Source organism: Malaclemys terrapin, chromosome 9 (assembly GCF_027887155.1).
Source record: "Malaclemys terrapin pileata isolate rMalTer1 chromosome 9, rMalTer1.hap1, whole genome shotgun sequence".
Lineage (NCBI taxonomy): Eukaryota > Metazoa > Chordata > Testudines > Emydidae > Malaclemys > Malaclemys terrapin.
Genome location: NC_071513.1, coordinates 56,690,303 through 56,713,259, shown reverse-complemented (window position 1 = coordinate 56,713,259; position 22,957 = coordinate 56,690,303). Strand labels below are relative to the sequence as shown.

Here is a 22,957-nt window from a genome sequence, read left to right as displayed (position 1 = left end):
GGACTATAAGAGATGCCATCACAGGCAGTCTCGGCCTGCCCCCCAGCCTGGACCCTCCAAGGGCAAGCAGGTGGGGAAAAGGCGATTTTGACGGGACACTTGGTGGCAACCCGCCAGTCCTCATCTGGGATCCAACCCCAATAAAGCTTCCCTTCTCAAGGCGGGGCCTGCTCCTCTGCCGTCTGCCTCGAAGCCCTCAGGCTGTGGGACTTCTGTATAGCCCACGACATCCACCTGAATGCCTTCTATTTACCGGGCGCCTGCAACAAGAGGGCGAGTTGCTTGAGCAGGGACTTCTCGCAACACGAGTGGTCCCTGCACCTGGAAGTGGTCCAACAGCTCTTCCAAAGGTGGGGAACTCTCCAGGTGGACCTATTCGCGACTCGGCAAAACCAGCGATGCCCCCAGTTCTGCTCTGGGGGAGCCTGGGGAGCGGCGCTATCTCCGACGCCTTTCTCCTGTCCTGGTCAGGCCGGCTTCTCTACGCCTTCCCCCCACTCCCTCTAATCAGCAGAGTCCTGGAGAAGATAAAGTCGGACAAGGCCCAGGCAGTATTGGTACAGGACCCTCACAGGCCTGGTGGTAGCTCCGCCGCAGCAGTTGCCACTCCGCCCAGACCTGCTCTCACAGGACCAGGGCCGCCTCCTCCATCCCAACCTAGCGGCTCTTCACCTTATGATGTGGCTGCTCAGTGGTTAGGTGGAGAAGAAAGAACGTGCTCAGAGCAAGTTCAGCGCGTCCTCCTCAAAAGTAGATGGCCCTCCACTTGCCGCGCTTATTTGGCGACCTGGTCCCGATTTTCTAGGCGGGCGGCGGACCAGGGTGTCTCCCCAGTGACTACCCCGATCCAGCTTATCCTTGATTACCTCTTCCACCTGAGGGCCCAGGGCCTGGTGCCTTCGTCCATCAAGGTGCACCTGGCGACCATATCGGCCTTCCATTCGCAGGTGCAAGGACACATGGTGTTTTCCCATGCTATGACTGGCCAGTTTCTTAAGGAGCTAGACCGTCTTTTCCCATATTCTAGACCCCCGGTTCCACAGTGGGATCTGAACCTGGTGTTGGCTCGTCTCACAGGGTCCCCGTTTGAACCACTGGCCATGTGCTCCTGGTCTCACCTCTTGTGGAAGGTGGCCTTCCTGGTTGCTATCACGTCGGCCAAGCGAGTCTCAGAGCTCAGGGCCCTGACGGTCTTTCATAAGGACAAAGTCCAGCTCCGCCCACACCCTGCGTTCCTCCAAGTGGTCTCCGCCTACCACATGGGTCAGGACATTTTTCTACTGGTCCTCTGCCCCAAGCCTCATGCTTCCAGTGAGGAATGCCACCTCCACAGGCTCGACGTGCGGCGGGCTCTGGCTTTCTACCTCGAGGGGACTAAACCATTCAGAAAGTCCTCGCAACTGTTTGTCGCCTCGGCTGAGCACGCGAGAGGCCAGCCGATTTCCACCCAACGGCTTTCCAATTGGATCACTTTGTGCATCCGTTCCTGTTACGAGCTGGCGGGCGTTCTTCCGCCACCCATTGAAAGGGCATATGACCCGGGCACAAGCCTTGTCGGCTGCCTTCATGGCCACATCCCCAGCCAGGACATTTGTAGGGCCGCCACGTGGTTGTCGGTTCACACATTCACCTCACAACATGCGATCGTCTCCCAAACCAGGGATGACATGGAGTTCAGCAGGGCTGCCCTCCGTCCTAGGAACTTGTGAACTCCTACCCACCTCCAACAGATATAGCTTGGAATCACCTACTGTGGAATACACATGAGCAATCACTCGAAGAAGAAAAAACGGTTACCTTTTCCGTAACTGGTGTTCTTCGAGATGTGTTGCTCATGTCTATTCCACATCCCACCCTCCTTTCCCTCTGTTGGAGTTGTCTGGTAAGAAGGAACTGAGGGTGTGGGGGAGCGCGCAGCTCCCCTTATACCGCGCCAGGCAGGCGCCACTCCAGGGGTTGCGGGGGGCACTCTTCCCCCCCATCCCCCTATGAGTACTGCTAGGGGGAAAAATTCCAGCACCGGTGCACGTGGCAAGCACGCACACCTACTGTGGAATAGACACAAGCAACACATCTCGAAAAACTCCAGTTACGAAAAAGGTAACTTTTTTCCTAAAGCTCAAGCTTCAGGGTTTCAGCTGGACACATGCAGAGGTCAGGAAGGGATCTTCTCCCCCCTCGTCCAGTGTATTCTGGGAGATTTTTTTATCTCCTTTCTGTGAAGCATCAGGGATGACCATGATTGGAGATGGGACTCTGCATGGGGTGGGCCAGGGCTCTCAGGTAGTACCTAGCATTCTCTCTTTCAGGTGCTTGGCTTGACTGGTTCTTGCTCACATGCCCAGGATTTAACTGATCGCCATATGTGGGGTTGGGAAGTAATTTTCCTCCAGGTCAGATTGGCAGTGACCTAGGGGGAGTTTCACCTTCCTCTGTAGCATGTGGGCCTGGGGCACTTGCAGGAATTATCTGGATATAATTAATGGACCACTTCACCTGGAATGGTCCCTTAGACTATATCTAACTACTTATGCTAAACTATCAGTTTGATCTTGTATTTAGCTGTGACACTGAGTGCCATTCCCAGACTGAAGATGAGCTCTGTGTGGGTCAAAAACTTGTCTAGCTCAGCAACAATAAAATATTACCTCACCCACCTGGTGTCACTAATATCCTGGGACTGACACAGCTACAACACTGCAGATATCTCACTTAATCATTTCCGTGCAATTGCAGGGGCCTCAAGCACTAGTGCATCTCACTCCCTCCTATTCTCTGCCTGTGGATCTCATTTTAATTTGGTCTTATTTCAGTCGTTGGGTTAGTGTGTGGGTCCTGGGTAGTGGTGGTGGCCTGTGCCATACAAAAGGTCAGACTAGATGATCTGGTGGTCTCATGTGGCCTTAAATTCTGACTGTATGAAATGAAAATGCTGGTGTTGCTATGTGTGTCAGTGTAAAGTTGTGGTTTTACACTGGATGTGGAGACATATGTATAATGTTTAATGATGAAGTTATCTAAGGTTTATGGCAATGAAAAGAAAAAAGGATACAAAAATACTTTAAAATGGCACTGTTTGATTGTAAGCTCTTTGGGGCAGGAACTGTCTCTCATAGAATTGTACAGCACTCACCACAACGCAGACACTATCTGATTGAGGCCTTTCTGTGTGGTTGCAATACAAAGAAATAATATAAATACAGATAGAATACATGTCACATTCTTAGTGTTAAAGTAATATAACCCTATAGCATGCTATATTATTATGGGAGAATATCCCATAATATTAAAAGCACGTAGGTCTCTCTGCCTTTCAGTTACACTTAGGTGTTTTAAATTTTTTTATCCGTGACCGTGAAGTGAAGTGTGGGGGGGAGGGAACATCACGAATCAGACAAACAATAATCCTCCACAACTAGAAATACAGAAACAGGAATAATTTGGATGAAATACAAGATAATACAGAAAAACTATACAGTGAGATCCTGATAGTACCCTGAATGCACTATCAGAAGGTTAGAATTTATTAGAACAGTTTAAAAGCCCCATAAAATATGTCGTCCTCTGTTTTTGAACACTAGGGTGTTTAGATATAAATTCTTCTGTGAAGGGAGCCCGTTTTGTTCGATTCTGTGATGCTTTCAACATTCCTCTGATCACTTTTGTGGATGTTCCTGGATTTCTGCCAGGTAGGCCCTCTGTGTTTGTAACTCCCTATGATTGGGGTGGGAGGGCAGTTGGACTAGGATATTTAATACCATTTCTCTTTGTTTCTTTATCTAAGGTCGTGTTTGTCAGGTTGGGTGTGTTCATCCCCTTCAGGTGCCAGAGCAGTTGCAAAGTCATCATGCAGGGCCCAGCCAAAGATGGGCTGTTTCCTTGCCAGCAGCCCAGAAATCCTGCCCTCATCGCAGCTAGATCAGAAGTTATTTGCACTTCACTTGCTCTGCGTTTCCTTGTTATTTTGAGATTCCAAGTACCTCAAAAAGGGCTCAGCTATGGTGTTCCTACTCTGCCTTGTATTAAGGTCATGCAGAGCTGCACTGCTGCCTTGGGAGGTGTGAGAGGGATTGTTCCCGCAAAGGTGCAGTTGAGAGCAAACCCACTGCATCACCTATTAGTTCTCCTGACTGGTGATGTGGGGAGAAAGGGCCAGTGGGGTGTGAATTCCCGGTTGACCACCTGTGTCAGAACAGGTGGAGTATGTGCTTCCAGCAGTTCTGCTACTCAGTGCCCTGATAAAGGAGAGACTTTCAATCTCTTTCCCCTCTGGGGAGGGGGACCTTCCCCTCCTACATACTGTTACCCTGGGGTATGCCAGACTCTCTGGGCTTCAAGCGGTGCGTCTCTTGCCGGGAGGCCATCCTGGTCAATGATGGACAATGATGGTATCTGCTGCGTGGGAGAGTCTCATATCCCACAAAGGAGCTCCATCTGCTCTGGTTTTAAGGACAGGGCAAGAAAAAATCAGGAGCTAAAACAGACTCTTAATGATGGAGCATTCCCTCCAACTAGCCTCAGATCCAGGCCAGGAGACCACCTCCCTCCCACCCACCGACATCAGTGTTGGGCGAACACAGTGCCCTGTCAACTTCGGCATATTTACTTTGGTCTACCCGAAATAAATCCGCAGAGAATACCCACAGAAAACTGAGTCATTCCCACAGAAAGATGCCACCTCAAAAAGACCTTGGTCCCCACAGAACAAGACCGCTGTGGAAACCTCATATTCTACCCTGGATACAGCTGAGGCTCTAGACACTCTTAGTATTGATTCTCTACCCAGGGCTCCAGGCTCAGCAGAGAAAAAGGGCAGCAAACATAACTCAGTAATGAAACGTTCAGTGCTGCACAAGCAGGACACTGCATCAACGAAATATTCCACCTCTCAGAGGACAGTACCCACAAATTTTTCATTACCATCTATATCCAAGTTGGCTTCAGTACCAGGAAGATATGCTTCTCATGCGGTTTCTGTGGCCCCCGAGGCATCCTCATCAGTACTGACTACTTTGACGAGAGTGGACTTGCCAGGGCAGCATATACCCTTAGTACCAATAACAGAACGGAGCCCTGCTCTTCAAACCCACCCAGTACTGCAGGAATTCAGGGGATCTATTTCTTTTTGAGGTTCCTGAGTCTCCCTTGTTAGTTGGTAGTAAGAACTTATCGGTACCAAGACAAGCATGGTCATGGAGGTGGGACCTTTCCCTGTGTGCCGCTTGACTCTCCAACACTTTCAGAAAGCTGGGGCTCCCCATCTTAAAGAGGAGGAATTTTCCTCCAATTTGAATATTTCGATCCAGTGCTCCCCAACACTTCAGACAAGTGATTGTCCATCCTGACGCTTTTGACAAGAAGGGGGAGTTCCACCAAAGACAGGCCCCAGGTTCCTCCGACCTTGTTCAAGCAACCAATGGATGCCACTCCTGATGCCTTTCAGACCTCTCCATTGGCCATACTGTGATCCTTGGGCTTCATATCCTCAGCAATTTTCCCAGGTCCCTAGTCTCTTGTGGGGAATATGGAGGAGACGCTTCCCTGCTTCAGCTCCTCCTCCATTACCTCAGACACCAAAACCCTTTGAGGAACAGGAGACTAAGGCAGAGTAAAGAGATTATTCCCTGTGACGGGGTGCGAATCACCATTCTGGTGCCTCCTGCTGGCTGTCATGGGAATTAGCTCTGCTTCCCGGGGCACACTCGTCTGGGGTGCATTGCTCCCATCACTTTTGTACCAGGACTCACACCACTCCCAGGACTGTGGCATCTTTAGTGACACTGCCCTCTGGCTGTGCCACACTCTGTGTTTCCCCCCCCACCCTCCGGGGGACCTGCAATCTCTCCAGGGGACCTGCAATCTCTGTCCAGCTACTCCCTCAGTGGCAACTGCGATCCATTGTTCCAGGGCCGCTTATCATGTGACTCCAGCACCCTCTTCTGCCCTTATCTCAGGGCCTCAGCCTGCAGGCCCTAGCAGCCAGCCAGGAGCTCTCTCAAGCTCCCCTGGTCCCTGCTTGCAGCACTGCTCTGTCCCAGGTGCTGGCACTCCTTCCTCCTGCTAGGAGCCTGGTCTTCTCCTCTGGAGCTTCAGTCAGCTACTGAACTCTGCTCTGCCCTGCAGCCCTTCTTATAGGAGCCTGCCGGGCCATGACTGGTTACTCCTCTCAGCCCCTTTCTAATGGGCTGCTTTTAACCCCTTTTCTAACAGAGGCAGCTGCCCCATCACTCTTCCCAAACAAATATTTCTTAATCTTCCCCGTATGAGGTTGTTATGCCTCCCCTATTGTCTGTGGCTGATGAGTTCAGACATTTCCAAGAGTTAATGAAGCACATTGCAGATTCCCTCCAGATTCCCTTGAAAGTCACAACATAAGCTCCTGGACATCCTCCAATGAACTCCCTCTACCCGAGCTGCCCTGCCTATAAACGAGGCCCTGGTGGATCTTGCGAAATCCATCTGGCGGGCCTCTGTGACAATTCCGCTGACGTGTAAATGAGTCAGTAAGAAATATTACATCCCAGCTAAAGACTCTGAATTTCTGTTCGCCCATCCAACTCTGAACTCACTGGTTGTGGAGGCAGTGAACGAACATGGCAGATGATATCATGCAAAGGCTATGCGATTTGTTAACAACCAAAAATGCTTTGATCTAGTCAACAGAAAGACTACTCATCCGTGACTTTTCAATTTAGGATTGTGAACTGTCAAGCTCTCATAGCTAAATATAATCATTCAAATTATGCCAAAATCACCACCTTTATTGAGCATCTGCCAGCTGATCAGTGTGACCAGTTTCAAGCTATTATTAACAAGGGTCAGCTGTTAACCAGAACATTGCTACAAACCTCATTGGACACAGCCAACACTGCTGCTCAATCCATTTCTATGGCAGTGGTCATGTGGAGGATGTCCTAGTTCCAGCTGTCTGGATTCCCAAGGGATGTCCAAAGCATGGCTGAGGACCTTCCCTTTGATGGCCTCGAACTGTTCACAGGGGTCCTCTGGTGATTCGTTGCATACCTTTAAGGATTCCAGAGTCACTCTGAGATCTCTTGAGACTTACACACCTATAAACAAATGAAGGTTTAGTAGATCCCAAATGGCTCAAAGATCCCACTTCATTCTCCAGATCCCAGAGACTGTTTGAACCACCCAGGAAAAAGTTGAGATTCCAGAGAAAGAGACCACCTGCTCCCTCTGCACCCACTACAGAACCATCATCATCATCATCATCCAAGCATCAGTTTCGATGGGCTGGTTGAGGGCCCGGAACTGTCCCACTAAACTGAGCTATATATACACCATTTTTCCCAACTTCCACCCTTCAGAAATCATCTCTCCCGCTGTCTTCCTACATGGAAGAGAATCACATTGGATAAATGGGTGCTGGAGATTATAAGATCTGGGAAATTTTACCTTCCTCCAGTATACCCACCCCCCCGTCCTGTTTCTCCTCAGGGACCCCCTCACGAACACCTGTTAAAGCAAGAAGTCGACTCACTTCTGTGAATGGGAGTTGTGGAACTATTTCCTATTAAGCACAGAAGGAAAAGATTTTATTCCAACTATTTTCTGGTCCCGAAAAAGAATGGAGGGTGGAGATTGACTTTAGATCTAAGATTCCTAAACAACTTTGCCAAGTCTCAGAAGTTCAGGATGGTGTCTCTTGCAGCTATATTTCCATCATTAGAACCAGGGGAATGATTCCTCAACCTTCAGGGGAACCCAGGACCTCAGAGTGATGAAGGAAAACTCTTTGCCTGCCTGCTAATTTCACTTCTAAGAAAGGACATGTCAGCAAATCCTCCCCTTATGACTGCTTTATGTTGGGAGAAGTGTATTTAGGGCACAGATTTTTATCTATCGTTCCTTTTCACTGTAACTCACCAGGGCTGCTGTGTCTCACTGATGTTTTCTTACCCAAATTAATTGCAGTATGCTGATGGAAGCCCAGTATTTGTTTTCAAGTATGGCCTGAGATTGTCTTTGCTGTCTGTGTTTGTAATTATTCTCTTGTGTAGGATTCACAGCTCTGGCAAGTTCTAGGAAGGAATGTCTTTTCCTGCTGCTGACCCTGAATGATGGCTTTGAACAGTCCTTGAGTCTGAAGTGAAAAAACACACCCTTCTCCACGTCAGAGTATTATGTTTCCAGAGAAGTGAAATTAGCAGATAAGGAGGAATTTTTCTCTGATAAATAGGTTGGGGTCTTGTACTATTTTCAGCTGAACCAAAATTTGCCACCAAGTGGGAACCTATTAACAATATTTTTATGGTATTGTGATACCATATAGCTGCTGTTCACCTGTGGTATACATTCATTGCAGTTCTCCATATGAGCTTTCCTTACCCTATTGTCCAGCATGGAGATGTGGAGTACACTATTGTACAGTAAACACTACTGAGGGTGTGCGGCTTTGATAAGTGCTAGCTGATCTGCTGGCAGCACCTAGAGAGAGCTGTCCACATGAAGTGATGTGTTTTTGGTAACTTTCCTGAAAAGGTTTTTTGGTTCTCATAATTTTTAGGCACAGCTCAGGAGTATGGAGGAATCATACGTCATGGTGCAAAACTACTGTTTGCCTTTGCAGAAGCAACTGTGCCCAAAATTACTATCATCACCAGAAAGGTAAGGGGTCATTATTTCTTGGTGTTCTCCAAGGCCTCCTTGTCTGCTAGAAGTAATGTTATTCAGAGGTGACTTCCTTCTGGACTCCTGTTGTCTCTTGCTTCCTCTCTCATAAGGCTTCTTTCTTTCAACTTTCAAGCAGCTTATGTCTCTACTCACCTGTCAGAATGTTGCTACAACTCCTCCCTGCCCTTTGCCGCTAAGCTCCTTCAATATTCTGTCTGCTTTCACCTTCATTTCCTCACCTGGATCTCTTGCAGACAAGTGTCTGTCCCCTCCACGTCACTGAATTTCTCTCACTGAGGTCACAAATGACCTAACTCTGGCCAGATCCAGACTTGGCATTCTCTGAACTTTTTGTCATTTTAGACAATTGAATCCTTCTATTGCCTCTCCTCCTGGAGCTGTGGTGAGTCTGTGTTCTCCTCCTTCCTCCTCTGCTGCTCTGTTAACATTTCCTTACATGGCTGCTCCTCTATCTTATGCTTTTTCATTGTCCCTCAGAGTTCTGTCCTTAGTACCCTTCCCTTCGCCCTTCTGTTCCTATCTGTTCTTTCTTCTGTTAGACACCGTACTGATAGGTGCCTTGTAAATGCAAACTGTACATACCTTAGCTGCTCTCAGGGATTCAGTTAGCATCATCTCGCTTTTCCTTCTCCGTTCAGCCTCACCTTTTGAATTGCTAATAAGACACTCTTCCAACTCAACATGGCAAAAACTGAACTTCTTATCTTTCTACCCTTCTCCCTACTTTCACTATTGTTGTCAAAAACTCCAGAATCCTCCCTTTCTCCTCAGCTTGCCACCCTGGTGTCATTTTGACTCCTCCTTGTAGCATAATACGTTCATCAAACCCTGCTACTGCTTCTTCCTGTCTAATCTATCCCTATTTCTTCTCTGTCCAAGAACCTGCTCCTTGAGCCCCTTCAGATCCTCGTTTTGGAAGATGCATGCCCTGACTCAATGGTCTCGGAATGTTCAGAGCTGTGTAACCATGAGAAAGTGTGCATATGGAGCCCAGTGTTCTAAATCATTACTGTTCCCTCTGAGTGTGCCATCACAAGTGGTCTTGGGACCCTAACTATTCCTCTTTCCCTTTTTCTTGTGCAGTTCTACTTTAACTGAAATTTAGTGTGTGTTTATTGTAATTCACCATTAATAGTAAAAAAATAATAATAATAAAGTTTTGTTGGCTAGTTCCTGATTGTTTGTAATGGCCGACAAAGTGAAATGCCCAATCTTCAGATTGTGAGCCTTGTGGAGTAAAAACGCCTTCCTTCTCACATGCCGGCACTGTTTGTGTCAGGGGTGTCACTGTAAACCTCTTTTGCCTGTCCAACATTTGCTTTTAGAATAAGGACTAGCAGAGATGGCTTTAGCTGCTCACCCTGTGGAAACTGCATTGCAACACTGAGACATCTTTGGGTCCATCAAAGATCTGAATGAAATTGAAAAATCTGAATAATTGCCCATCAGGGAATATTAAGAAGTCCGTGGAAGTACTGTTCTGTTGTCATGTAAAGGTAGGTTCCTCCAAGAGGACAGATGAAGAAAAATTTAAGAAGATGATTGAGTTCTCAAATCACATCTTTGCAGCACCATGCAGATTCTGCATACAACTGGCTTCTCTTTGATCCTGTCATAATTCTGAATCATAAGAGTAGAGCTGAGCGGTTTAGCTCTCAACAGGCCTGTGAGAGTGAGTCTTCAGGAGAAAAAAAGCAACTTTGAAAACATGGGGAGAAAAAGTGTTTTCCACGAGGACAGCTACTAACTAAGCCAGAAAGATTGCCAAAAAGGATTGCAAAATCATTTTTAAGTACATCAGAACCAGGAAGCCTGCCAAATAAACAGTGGGCCACTGGACAATCGAGGTGCTAAAGGAGCACTCAAGGAAGATAAGGCCATTGCAGAGAAACTAAATAAATTCTTTGCATCAGTCTTCACTGCATAGGATGTGAGGGAGATTCCCACACTTGAACCATTCTTTTTAGGTGACAAATCTGAGGAGCTTTCCCAGATTGAGGTGTCAGTAGAGGAGGTTTTGGAACAAATTGGTAAATTAAACAGTAATAAGTCACCAGGACCACATAGTATTCCTTCAAGAGTTCTGAAGGAACTCAAATGTGAAATTGCAGAACTACTAAGTGTAGTTTGTAACCTATCATTTAAATCCGCCTCTGTACGAGATGACAGTAGGGATAGCTAATGTGACACCAATTTTTTAAAAAGGCTCCAGAGGCGATCCTGGCAATTGCAGGACAGTAAGCCTAACTTCAGTATCATGCAAATTGTTCGAAACTATAGTAACGAACAGAATTATCACACACATAGATGAACATCATGTGTTGGGGAAGATTCAACACGGCTTTGTAAAGGGAAATCATGCCTCATCACTCTGTTAGAATTCTTTGAAAGAGTCAACAAACGTGTGAAGAAAGGTGATCCAGTGGATATAGTGTACTTGGATTTTCAGAAGACCTTTGACAAGGTCCCTCACCAAAGTTTTTGTGCAAAGTAAGCAGTCATAGGATAAGAGGGAAGGTCCTCTTATGGATCAGTAACTGGATAAAAGACATGAAACAAAGGACCAAAAAAAAAAAGGTCAATTTTCAGAGTGGAGAGAAGTGAATTGTGGTGTCCCCCAAGGATCTGTACTGGGATCAGTGCTGTTCAACATATGCATAAATGATCTGGAAAAACGGGTAAACAGTGAAGAGGCAAAATTTGCAGATACAAAATTACTCAAGACAACTAAGTCCAAAGAAGATTGCGAAGAGTTACAAAGGGTCTCATAAAACTTGGTGACTGGGCAACAAAATGGCAGATGAAATTCAATGTTGATAAATGCAAAGTAATGCACATTGGAAAACATAATCCCAACTATACATACAAAATGATGGCGTCTAAATTAGCTGCTACCATTCAAGAAAAAGATCTTAGTCATTGTGGATAGTACTCTGGAAACATCCATTCAACATCCACTGGTGCAGCGCCAGTCAAAAAAGCTAACAGAATGTTAGGAACCCACTAGGAAAGGGATAGATAATGAGACAGAAAAGATCATAATGCCACTATATAAATCCATGGTACACCCACAACTTGAATATTGCATGCAGTTCTGGTTGGGTTGCCCCATCTTATAAAAGATATATTAGAAATGGAAAAGGCACAGAGAAGGGCAACAAAAATGATGAAGGGTATGGAACAGCTTCCATATGAGGAGAGATTAAAAAGCCTGGGACTTCTCCTTTCCCAAGCTGAAATGACTAAGGGGTGATATGATAAATGTCTATAGAATCATGAATGGTGTGGAGAAAGTGAATACGGAAGTGTTGTTTACCTCTTCACATAACACAAGAAGCAGGGGTCACCCAATGAAATTAATAGGCAGCAAGTTTAAAACAAACAAAAGGAAGTACTTCTTCACACAGTGCACAATCAACCTGTAAAAAGAACAGGAGTACTTGTGGCACCTTAGAGACTAACAGATTTATTAGAGCATAAGCTTTCGTGGACTACAGCCCACTTCTTTGGATGCATAATCAACCTGTGAAACTCATTGCTAGGGGATGTTGTGAAGGCCAAAAGTATAACTGGGTTCATAAAAGACTGAGATAAGTTCATGGAGGATGGGTCCATCAAAGGCTATTAGCTAATATGGTCAGGGATGCATCCCCATGCTCTGGGTGTCCCTAGTTTGTTTGCCGGAAGCTGGGAGTGGATGATGGGATGGATCCCCTCGATGATTGCCTGTACTGTTCATTCTCTCTGAAGCACCTGGCATTGGCCACTGTCGGAAGACAGGATACTAGGCAATATGGACCATTGGTCTGATCCAGTGTGGCCATTTTTATGTTCTCATTAGTTGCTGCAGATTCACTGTTTCATGGCTTGGCAATACATTATTTTCATGTAAATTTCTGAACTCTTAAGATAACTTTTGATTTCTCTTTTTTATGTTCAGCATTGATTACACTGCTGATACCAGCAATATAAGAATAAAGATGCTAAAATTGGATGTCTTGATTCTGCACTAATTGGCTATTTGATAGAACCTTAAAGATGAGGATAGTATCAACTGAATTCTAAATAGGTTCCGTTTTCTTTTCTCATTCTGGTACAGTTTTGCTCAGAAGTACCATTCTCAACCTGCAACGACAACTTGTTTGTCATTTTCAAAAGGTCTTTCTGAGTCGAGACCAGCAGGTATGTATTATGGCATTACTGTACTTTCGATACATTAACCCTTTCGTGATGAGGAAGGAGGAGGCCTTTGTGATGGACACGTTTATAAAAGCAGATACTAAAAGTAGTACTTTCATGTCATTAGGTTTAGACACCTCCGTTGTCGCACTTTAGTTTAGTGCTTCTGTTAGATAGAGGTCAACCTGGACACAGGCTTCCTGTGAAGTTTGGAGCAAAGTTATGCTAATGCTGAGCAGTTGCTCTCGAAATGGACCATCTTGGGCTCTCTTCAGTGTGTCCTTGTCTCTGGAATGGCAATACTTGCAGAAGGGATTTAGTTTGTTGCTGTTGTGCATTTGTCTGATATCAATGACTTTCTGTCTCTTCCAGGCTTATGGGGGTGCATATGATGTGATGAGTTCGAAGCATTTACGAGGAGATGTTAATTACGCATGGCCTACAGCAGAGGTTGCAGTAATGGGTGCAAAGGTAAATGCAGGCTGTTTCACTTCTGACTTCCAGCAGCCATAACTATCTCTGAAAAATCATTGAGGAGACTTGCTGAGATTAATGCAACTGATTTTTTTCTGAAGTATCTTACTAGTTTATAGCACAGCTTTTATTGTAGTGCTTTAAATCCTATGTCTTAAATAAAAGTTTTTTTTCAAGATGGATTAATTATTTCAGTCCAGTTTCAGGGCATGTTTGTATGTCTTTCTAGGGTGCTGTCCGGATCATTTTCAGAGGAAAAGAAACAGATGCAGAGGCAGAATATGTGAATAAGTTTGCAAATCCCTTCCCTGCGGCTGTCAGAGGTACCTGGGACTTTGTTCTTCAAGTTCCTTTCTTAAATTCCTTGGTTAAAATCCTTTGAGTGTCAAATTTCACTTATGTGGTCTGTGGTCACGGCTAACACTTTGATCAAATATTAGTTTAATCACACACGGCATTTTAAAGACAGGGATTTAGGAATGAAAGTGGCACTAATCATAGTTTGGAAATTATTCAAACGCTCTTACATTTTATTTTATTTTTTTTTAATTTTTTTTCCAAATTCCAGCTACAAAACAACACATCTGAAGGGCTTCTAATTCAATTTCTTTGAGGCACTGGTGAGATGTAGGACACAGGGCCATGTCTGAGGTGCTGATAAGCGTAATAAAAATGTTCTAAATGTGAGAGGCATTTCAAAACCTGGACAACTTCCATAGTACTTCAGAGCACTCTGATAGTTTGGGTGGAGTTTAATGAGGTGTGCTGGTCAACTTTAGAAGGGACCAGACTTCTGGCTCAGCTTCAGTTTCCCACGTACACTACTGCCCCAGGTGGTAGGCCAAGGGCCCTTAGTTTTTGTTGTAGTGGATGTAATTCTGTATTTCCATATATTTAAAAGTTTATTTCTTATAAGTTGAACCTTAAAGTGCATTTTTACTCTGAAAAACGTGTGTGTAGAAATGGCTCTTTCTCAATGAGACAATCAGTTCCCCATATGTTTTAGTTACATCTGCTTACTCTACTGATCAGTATATTCATTTGTACCACATTTTAGTCCTGTCAGTAGCACAACGTGGTAGATTGTTTCCTGGCTAGTGGATTATCAACAGAAGTGTTAAATGTTTTCACTGCAGTGTTTATTGTTGGGGCTTGAGCCAGAAAAAAAACAGAATTTCGCTATCAGATGCCAGGTTGAATTTGCAGAATTGACAGAAAATACATCTTGTCATTTGTAAACTGAACTGACTTGATTTGAACTGCAGGAGACTATACATATAGAATTTCCCAATGAAATTTACAGTTATTCTTGAATTGAGACTCACTGTAAGTCTAAATTTCTTGGCTTTCTAAAGTTTACTGATTTGATGATAAAGTTTATGCAAAGCTTTTTAAGTTACTGAAACACATTGTCAACTTTGTCAGTTTAACTCAAATGCTTCTCTTGCAAGTTAAGTTACAAATTAACCATTGCATGCAGTTCTCTAATACATGAATTGTTTGCTTTGCAACATCAAAACTATGCAGTCACTAATTACAACTAGATATATTGTGGTTGGGAGGCAATAGTGTTTGTGTGTAATTTGTTTTTGGTAAATTAAACAGGGTTTGTTGATGATATCATTGAACCTTCTACCACTCGAATCCGCATTTGCCGTGATCTGGAAGTGCTGGCTAGCAAAACGCAATCCAATCCCTGGAAGAAGCATGCGAACATTCCACTGTGAATATGATGAAGAATTGGCTACAAAATGAAGCCACTTTTGTGACACGGGGAAGTGTTCTAAATACATCTATTCCTTAGTTAAAGTGGAGAACTTAAACTTAGCACTATGAACATTTCTTTTAATTTTAATTTGCTTAAGTATTATGTAGCAATAAATTTTGAGAGAATGGTTTTATCTGGTATTATATGATTACTTTTAATTAACAGATTCTTTATTTAGCCAACAGTCCTGAAATTGCTTCCTCCTTAGAAGTCATGAGTCCAAACAGATTCCAAAACCTCATTGTCTGATCTTCTGTGATGGAGACAGGGAAGGAATGTCCCTTGAGTCCATTGGCTTTCTATCATTGTTCGGCACAGACAGAAAGGGCTCCAATAGAGAATCATGCCTTTGGATCCAGTCAGACTTTGGTATAGTTGAGATTTGGGCAGGACAACGGTCTGGGAACGGTGCATCATCTCTGGATCCTGGCCTATTGGGTCTGTCCCTGCATTACAGCACCCATCGTATTTGTTAGGCAAAACTCCCAGTATGCTCCCTCTAATGGTGCTGATGGTGGGGTTCTTGAAGCATTGGGAACCATCCTGAATGCAGAGTCTTGAGGAATTTGCTCTTGGGTTCCATAACTTCACTTCCTGTGATGTTCTCTCCAGCGCAGCTGGTTTTACGCAAAATGCTTTGGGTGAGATTGCATTCTCATATGTGGGTGTAATAACACTTGGTGGGTAGAAACTTAATTGTTTGTCTAATTAAAGTTGGATTTAATGAAAGGTGTAAAATGTGCTAAAGTATCCTGACATTGCTCAATCTACTGTTACTTTTATCACAACTTTCTATTGCTCTTTGTGACAAGAGCCTGACAGAAAGTAAATTAATATATAACAGTGGAAATTAGTGATGGCTAATTGAAAATAAACAAGGTATGCAAATTACTGCACTTCAACATGCAGATTTGTGCATTTGGGGAATTTAAATAGCACACTGAGTGGTATGTTCAGTGCTTTGTGTGTATGGGACTGGTGCCTTGTTCCTGTGGGGTGTGATGGTGCGGATTGTCAGGAATCAGGACCTACCTCAGATCCAGTCTCTGGGCAACCTAACAAGTGCTGCCAGCCTGTAGTAGGCTGCCTGATTGGCTTCACTGCCTGAGTGGTGGAAAGAGCCGGCAGACAGGCTCTTAAGTCCAGTGGCTGCTCAAAGGATTCGCCCACAGCTGTGGTAGCTCCTGCACCTGCTTGTTCCCAGTCTTGCTCCCACCTTGTTCCACCCCTGATCTGGTCTTTCCCCAGTCTTGCTTTGCTTCAAGTAACAGGCTTTTGACACTCGGCTCCGATTCCTGTCTTTTTTTACTCTGGCATTTGGCTTTTGACTCTGGTTCTGACCCTGAGCTCCAATTCCTAGCCTCCAACTCCATCTCCAACCCTGAGCTCCAATTCCTGACTACATACTCCTGCTCCAACCACTAGACATAATCACCATGTCCTGGTCTGTAACACAGATAGAGGTGCCATGCGTGAAGATGTTGGCATTGCTTCAATTGTGTGATTTTTCACTTTTTAATTTTCATGTGTATAAGGTTTATTTGTTGTATGTATGACACTGAGAAAATGAAATTAAAATCCACAAAGAAAGGGAACAATTGGTAATGTTTTCCACTACCAACCCTGTGACATCAGACTACAAGCATGTCTGCTATAAAGCAGTACAGGAACACAAAGGGCCTCCTGCAGGTAAAAAAAAAAAGGTGGGGGGCAGAGAGGTGATTAGAGGAAAGAAGTAAACAGGCCATGGTGGGTTACACAGCCTCTGCTGTCAACAAAGTGTACATCTGTGACTGCAGCCAGCATAATCCAGTTGATTTAAATACCTAACTGTAGTACTATGGGGTGGAAACGGGTATCTGAGTGCGAAGTAATTTTTAGATAAAATTGCTAAAAGAACACCAACCAAATTATTAAAATTGATAACTGGGAGAAACAACAATAAAACAGATGGAATTATTAACTGATTGTCAGGTGACTAGTTCAGGGAAACTAAAATCAAAATAACTGTTTTTGTAGAAGTGCAATGAATTTTATATACTTGAACTTCAGTAAAATATTTGATAAGGTGCCACATGGGAAATTAATAATTAAATTAGGGAAGATGGGGATCAGTACACGAATTGTAAGATAGGAACTGGCTAAAGGGGAGATCAGACTTATTTAATATTTTTGTTAATGACATTGGCATAAAAAGCAGGAGCGTGCTGATGAAACGAAGCTGGCAGCATAATAGAGAAGGAGATTGCAGTATTATACAGGCAGATCTGGATGACCTTGAAGACTGTAGTGAAAGAAATGGGATGATATTCAATAATACAAAGTGCAAGGTCACTTCGGGTCTAATAATAATAATTTCTGCTACAAGCTGGGGACTCATCAGTTGAAAGCAACAGAAGAGGAGAGAAACCTGGTTGTGTAGGTTGATCGCAGGATGACTGAGCTACCGGTGTGGTGCAACTGAAAAGGCAAATGCTATCCTAAAATGTGTCAGACGAGGCATTTCCAGTAGAGATAGGGAAGTACTAATGCTATTGTACAAGGCACTGGTAAGACATCATTTGGAATACTGTGTACATTTTGGGTCATTCATGTTAAAGAGTAACTGGAAAGAGCTTGGCTTGTTTAATCTAGCAAAAAGAAGTCTGAAAGGGTATATGATGGCTCTCTATAAATACATCCGGGTGGGGGTGGGGGCAATACCAGGGAGGATGAAGAGCTATTTAAGCTAAAGGACAATGTTGGCACAAAACCAAATGGATATAAATTGGCCATGAACAAATTCAGGCTGGTAATTAGAATTTTTAACTTTGTTCTCTAAGTTCCTGCACATGGATCCCACTTAGTTTCCATGTGCCCCAGCACAGGAGTTTGAAGCATTTTCATTAGTAGTATCCAGTAGGAGTCTTGCATGCATCCTGCATGTGCTTGTGTTCACATAAAGGTAATTCTTATAACTGACTCCCATGACAGATATCTGTACTGTCTGGGTGAGGAACATCTCACTACGTGTGAGATTTGCAAGTCCTTCAAGAAGTGCACACAAAAGGAGAGAGAGTCCAGATTGAAGCTTTTTCTGATGGAACGCTCCATGAAAGCTACTTCAGACTCAGAGGCTTCTGTTTTCACAAGTCTCTCTCCAATGCTCCTGTCACCAGAAATGTGACACCTAATTCTGGAGCAATTAAGTAGACAAAAAAGACTCAGGAAGGTTCTCCAGAGAGTCAGGGACCTTTGCTATCCAAGGACTGAGTGTCTCTGATTCTGTTTCCCAGCACTGAGCTCTGTCTCTGCTGCCAGGAGTCTTCAAAGGAGCCACTAGTGCTGGGGATTGCAGAGCGGCTAGTGCAGACGAGCTCTTCCTGGTGTGGGAAAAAGAGGGACTAGGACCTGCCATGCTGCACTGCAGCACAGAGCTGATAGAGAAACTACCCCCTTCAGCTGAAATATCTCCAGGAAAGAAGAATCATCTGCGTTCCTCCTCTTCAGCACCACTGCCTCTCAGAATCATAGTGCTCAGGACAGTCTTCTGCAGAGCTTCCCTTGTCAGCCTTGATCAAAGCCTGCTCAGCACCAGCAGCTTCAGCTGCAGAGGAAGCTTCAAAGCAAAGAGAGGCACCTACAGCATCCTCGCTACAGGGACCTTTTACAACTACATTTTCAGCTCCAAAAGCTTCTTTTGTATCTTCACCAAACTTCAGGGTCACTCCAGAACCTCAGTCACCAGTCTGGGAGGTTTCCCCGATCTCAGTGCCAGACAGATCCTCTCTTCAAAAAGAATTGAGGGTACCTCTAATGAAAATGTCTTTGAACCAGTATGTCAGTGCAATTAAGGATTTGAGTACCACTCAAATCATTCAATCTCCTGCCATGGCTTCTGCATTAGAGGTTTCTTCCTCCAAAGTCTCTGATTCCTCTGCAGACTCTGACAGAAGCCCTCCACAAAAAGGGAAATCACATGGATGGAAAGAAATTAAGTCTAGGGAGGCATATGGAAAAGAGCCTCCTAATAGTCCTGAGGATGCTAATTCTAACTCTGCTGCTTGGTTCCCTCCAAACTGGCCAAACATCCCTTTCTCCTATAGTCCACAACCTTGGCCTTCATGGCCTCAATAATCACAATTTCAAGGACAAGTTCTCCCACAATATACAGGATCTATTTGTGAGCCACCTGCTGTAAACTTTTTTAATTCTAATAACTCTACTGGTCAAGTTCAAGATGCAGAGGAACAACAGATTTCAAGTGATGATGAAATACCAGCCCATCAGGACAGTCCTTCTGATCCTGTACTTCATTTTTCTTCCTTGCCTTATAAAAACCATTTCACAGACTTCAGCTGATGATTTTACCACCTTTCAGAAAAGCATATGGCAAAAATACTAGAAGTTCCTTTGGAGACAGTTGAGGAACAAGCATATAAACTTTTTGATACTCTACAGCCAGCATCCTGAAGCTGGGCTGCATTTCCTATTAATGAAGGGATACTGGATCCAGACAAAGATCTTTGGGCTTCCCCAGCTTCCATTTCAGCTAATGCAAAATGCACAGATTGTAGATATCAGGTGCCATCTAAAGGATTTGTGTATTTTTATGCTCATCTGGCTCCATCATCACTGGTGGTTGCTGCATCCAATGAGTCATCAAAAGAGTCTGGGAAATCTACCCTTAAAGAGAAAACCCAAGACAATGCATTTGGTTGGGGGGGGGGGGATTTACTCTTCCTGGGTTTTACAGATCAGCATAGCAAAATATGATTATCTGCAATGGGATAGACTGAGAGTTTAAGCACAGGTTACCTTCGGAATGTAGAGGTGAGTTTAAAGCTACTTGTGAATAAGGGCAGCTTATTGCCAAAACCTTTCTTCTAGATGTATTAAATGCTGTTGATTCGAGTGCTCATTCAGGGCAAGTCTAAACTACAAAATTAAGTTGACCTCCGTTACATTGATGTACAGCCACCACAGAAATTAAACTGCTTTTGCATGTCCCCACTACGCTCCTTGTGTTGGCAATGCACATCCTCACCAGGAACACTTGCACCAATTTAACTGTCAGTGTGGGGCATTGTGGGAGGGCTTCTGAAAGGCAAGCAACAGTCAATGTAAGCAACAGTGTGTCTATACTGACACTGCATCGACCTAACTACATCGGCTTAAGTACTACGCCTATCACTGAGGTGGAGTTATTAACTCTGTATTGTGGGCGAATTACATCGGTGTGAGCTGCATTTTAGTGTAGATGCTTACAGAGTTGGGTCTCTGTAGGCTGCCTTATGTCAATCTAACTCTGCAGTGTAGATCAGGGCTTAGTGCATCACAATACATGTAGTCAACACTCATGGTTATCTGTCAGCTTTACCAAAAGTAGTGCAAGCAATTATTGAATATTTGTCAGTCAGTGGTTCAAATCTATTCTGTACCAAGGCTGATGAATCTCTGTGTTCATTAAAAGATTTGAGAGCCACATTCAGATCATTGGATTTATACACTCCTCCTTTCAAAAAGAAATAGTTTTGTCCTCAAGCTTCACTCAGATATAGGAACACTCAATATCCTCCTTATTCATATTCACAACAGCAGAGACCTTCTAAACAATCTGTAGAAGGAAGGCTAAATGTTGAAAGAAGTCAGCTCCACTATCCTCTTCTGTAAGTAATCAGTCGGATCAGACACAAAAACATCAAATTTGATGTGATGGTCGAGGATCTTGGACTAATTTATAAAAGTGTTGTATATCCTTTACTTCACCCTTTGGTTCCCATCTATCTTATTTCCTGGAGACTTGGATGGCAATCACCACAGAGCAATGGGTCCTTCAAGTGACTAGGGATGATTCTGCTGTTCAATTTCAATCCCTCCTCCTTGCCACTCTCCTTCCTGGTCTCTTTTCAGGGACCACTCTGAGAATGCCAAGCATCAGGAGATAAACTGGTCAAATTCAGAGGACTAGAATGAGTCCCTCAGGAGTATATTGGAAAAGGTTTCTATTCTCACTATTTTTCATACCAAAAAAGAAAGGTGGCTTATGTCAGATTCTAGATTTCAGGAACTTCAACAAATTCATCTGATATGCCAAGTTCCACAGGGTAACTCTCGCTTCGGTCATCCCTACACTGGATCCCATGGATTAGTCCATTACACTCGACTTACAGGATGCTTACACATACACAATATTTGTTTTATGGCTCTGGGGAGTCAGTACCAATTCACAATTGTGCAGTTCGGAATTTCATCAGCACTGAGGGTGTATAGAAAGTGCCTATCAGTAATTGCAGCCCATCTGTGCATATACAAGGGTTGTATATTCCCCCACACAAGCCAATCATCTACGTAAGGGAGAAGTTGTGAACACAGATCGTAGTGGCAGTAAAGAAAGTGATTCATTTATTTCCATCCCTAGATTTGAGGATTAACTTTAAAAAGTGAAATCTGATTCCATCACAGTCCCGAGTTCATTGGTGCTCTCTTAGTCTCAATAGCAACGAGTGCATTCCTCCCACCATGTGGTTTTCAAATTAAAAAAAAAACAAACTGATTTTCCACTCCGCACTTACTCTCAAACAATAATAAAGAGGCGCCTCATACTTCTTGGTCATCTGGGTTTATGTACATTTGTAACTAGGGCCGGCTCTAGCTGTTTTGCCGCCCCAAGCAAAAAAAAAGGACGGCCAGAATGTGCCGCCCCTTAAAATGTGCCACCCCAAGCACATGCTTCCTCTGCTGGTGCCTAGAGCCGGCCCTGTTTGTAACCCCATTTGCCAAGTTACATATCACTCCATTTCAAGTGTGGGTCAAGTCTGTTTACAGACCAGCAATCCCTGATATGCCAATGAAAGTGCTGATTCCAGATCAAATTCTATCCTCAATGGAATGGGATATGATAGAGGGAACTGTAGGTGTGGAAATTCCATATACCCTCTGATTTGTGTCTAAAACTTTGATAATAAATGTCTCCAAGATGGGCTAGGGCAGGGCCGGCTCTACCTTTTTTTGCCGCCCCAAGCAAAAAAAAAAAAAAAAAAGCCGCCCAGACTGTGCTGCCTCAAGAATGGAGGGAATTCCACCCCTTAGCATGTGCTGCCCCAGGCACGTGCTTCCTCCACTGGCGCCTGGAGCTGGTCCTGGGCTGAGGAAAACATTTATATCATATTCAGGCTCATGGCCTCTGGTCTCATCTAGAATCCACAATTCACATAAATGTACCAGAACTAAGGGCAGTGACATTAGTTTGCAAAGCATTTCTACCTATCATAAAGAATTCTTCAAGTTCTCACAGACAATTCCACAGCTACCTATTACTTAGACGGGATGGCACAAGATGAGGCCTTCTTTGACAAAAAGCCATAAAGCTTTGGGTATTGTGCATTCAGAATCACACCAATCTGACAACTCTTTAACTCCCTAGAGAGAAAAATGGTCTAGCAGATTCACTAAGCAGGAAAATGCACATCCTATGAATGGGAATTAAAAAATTCAATACTAAACCAGATTTTTTAAAAGTGAGGGCTTCCCCAGATAGACTTAATTGTATCAGTTCAAAACAGGAAATGTCCTATATTTTGCTCTCAAGAAGGAAAGAGTCCAGGATTTCTAGCAAGCACATTCACAACACTCTCCCAGTTCTGGATTTTTCCCAAAACCATGTGTTCTCCAATGTCCAGCACTAAGAGGAATAATAAAATTTGTTCCTCTAAAGACACAAAAACATATCACAAATCTTATTAACCTAACTGGGTGTAAATATATCCTTCCCTTTAAACACGGCACTGTTGTTTATGGTAAAAATGAAGTGAATTTATTAACAAAATATACATAGGATTAAGTGAGTTCAGGTATAAAGAACAAAGATAGTTACAAGTAAAACAGAATATGTTTCTG

General features: G+C 44.0%; 1 protein-coding gene across 3 annotated transcripts in view; it reads left to right on the top strand.

Moving 5' to 3' along the window:
• Positions 1-15,212, top strand: part of PCCB (propionyl-CoA carboxylase subunit beta) — a 65,385-nt gene extending 50,173 nt beyond the window's left edge. Inside the window, exons 11-15 of one of the 3 annotated variants that reach the window (XM_054039945.1) lie at positions 3,582-3,689; positions 8,531-8,631; positions 13,210-13,308; positions 13,541-13,634; positions 14,917-15,212. In XM_054039945.1, coding sequence (XP_053895920.1) covers positions 3,582-3,689; positions 8,531-8,631; positions 13,210-13,308; positions 13,541-13,634; positions 14,917-15,038 — 524 coding nt within the window. In that variant the 3' untranslated portion in view covers positions 15,039-15,212. Of the gene's footprint in view, positions 1-3,581; positions 3,690-8,530; positions 8,632-12,757; positions 12,841-13,209; positions 13,309-13,540; positions 13,635-14,916 lie in introns of those variants that run through there. The other 2 variants (XM_054039946.1, XM_054039947.1) reach the window with 2 other exon arrangements.
• The last annotated feature ends 7,745 nt before the right edge of the window (positions 15,213-22,957 follow it).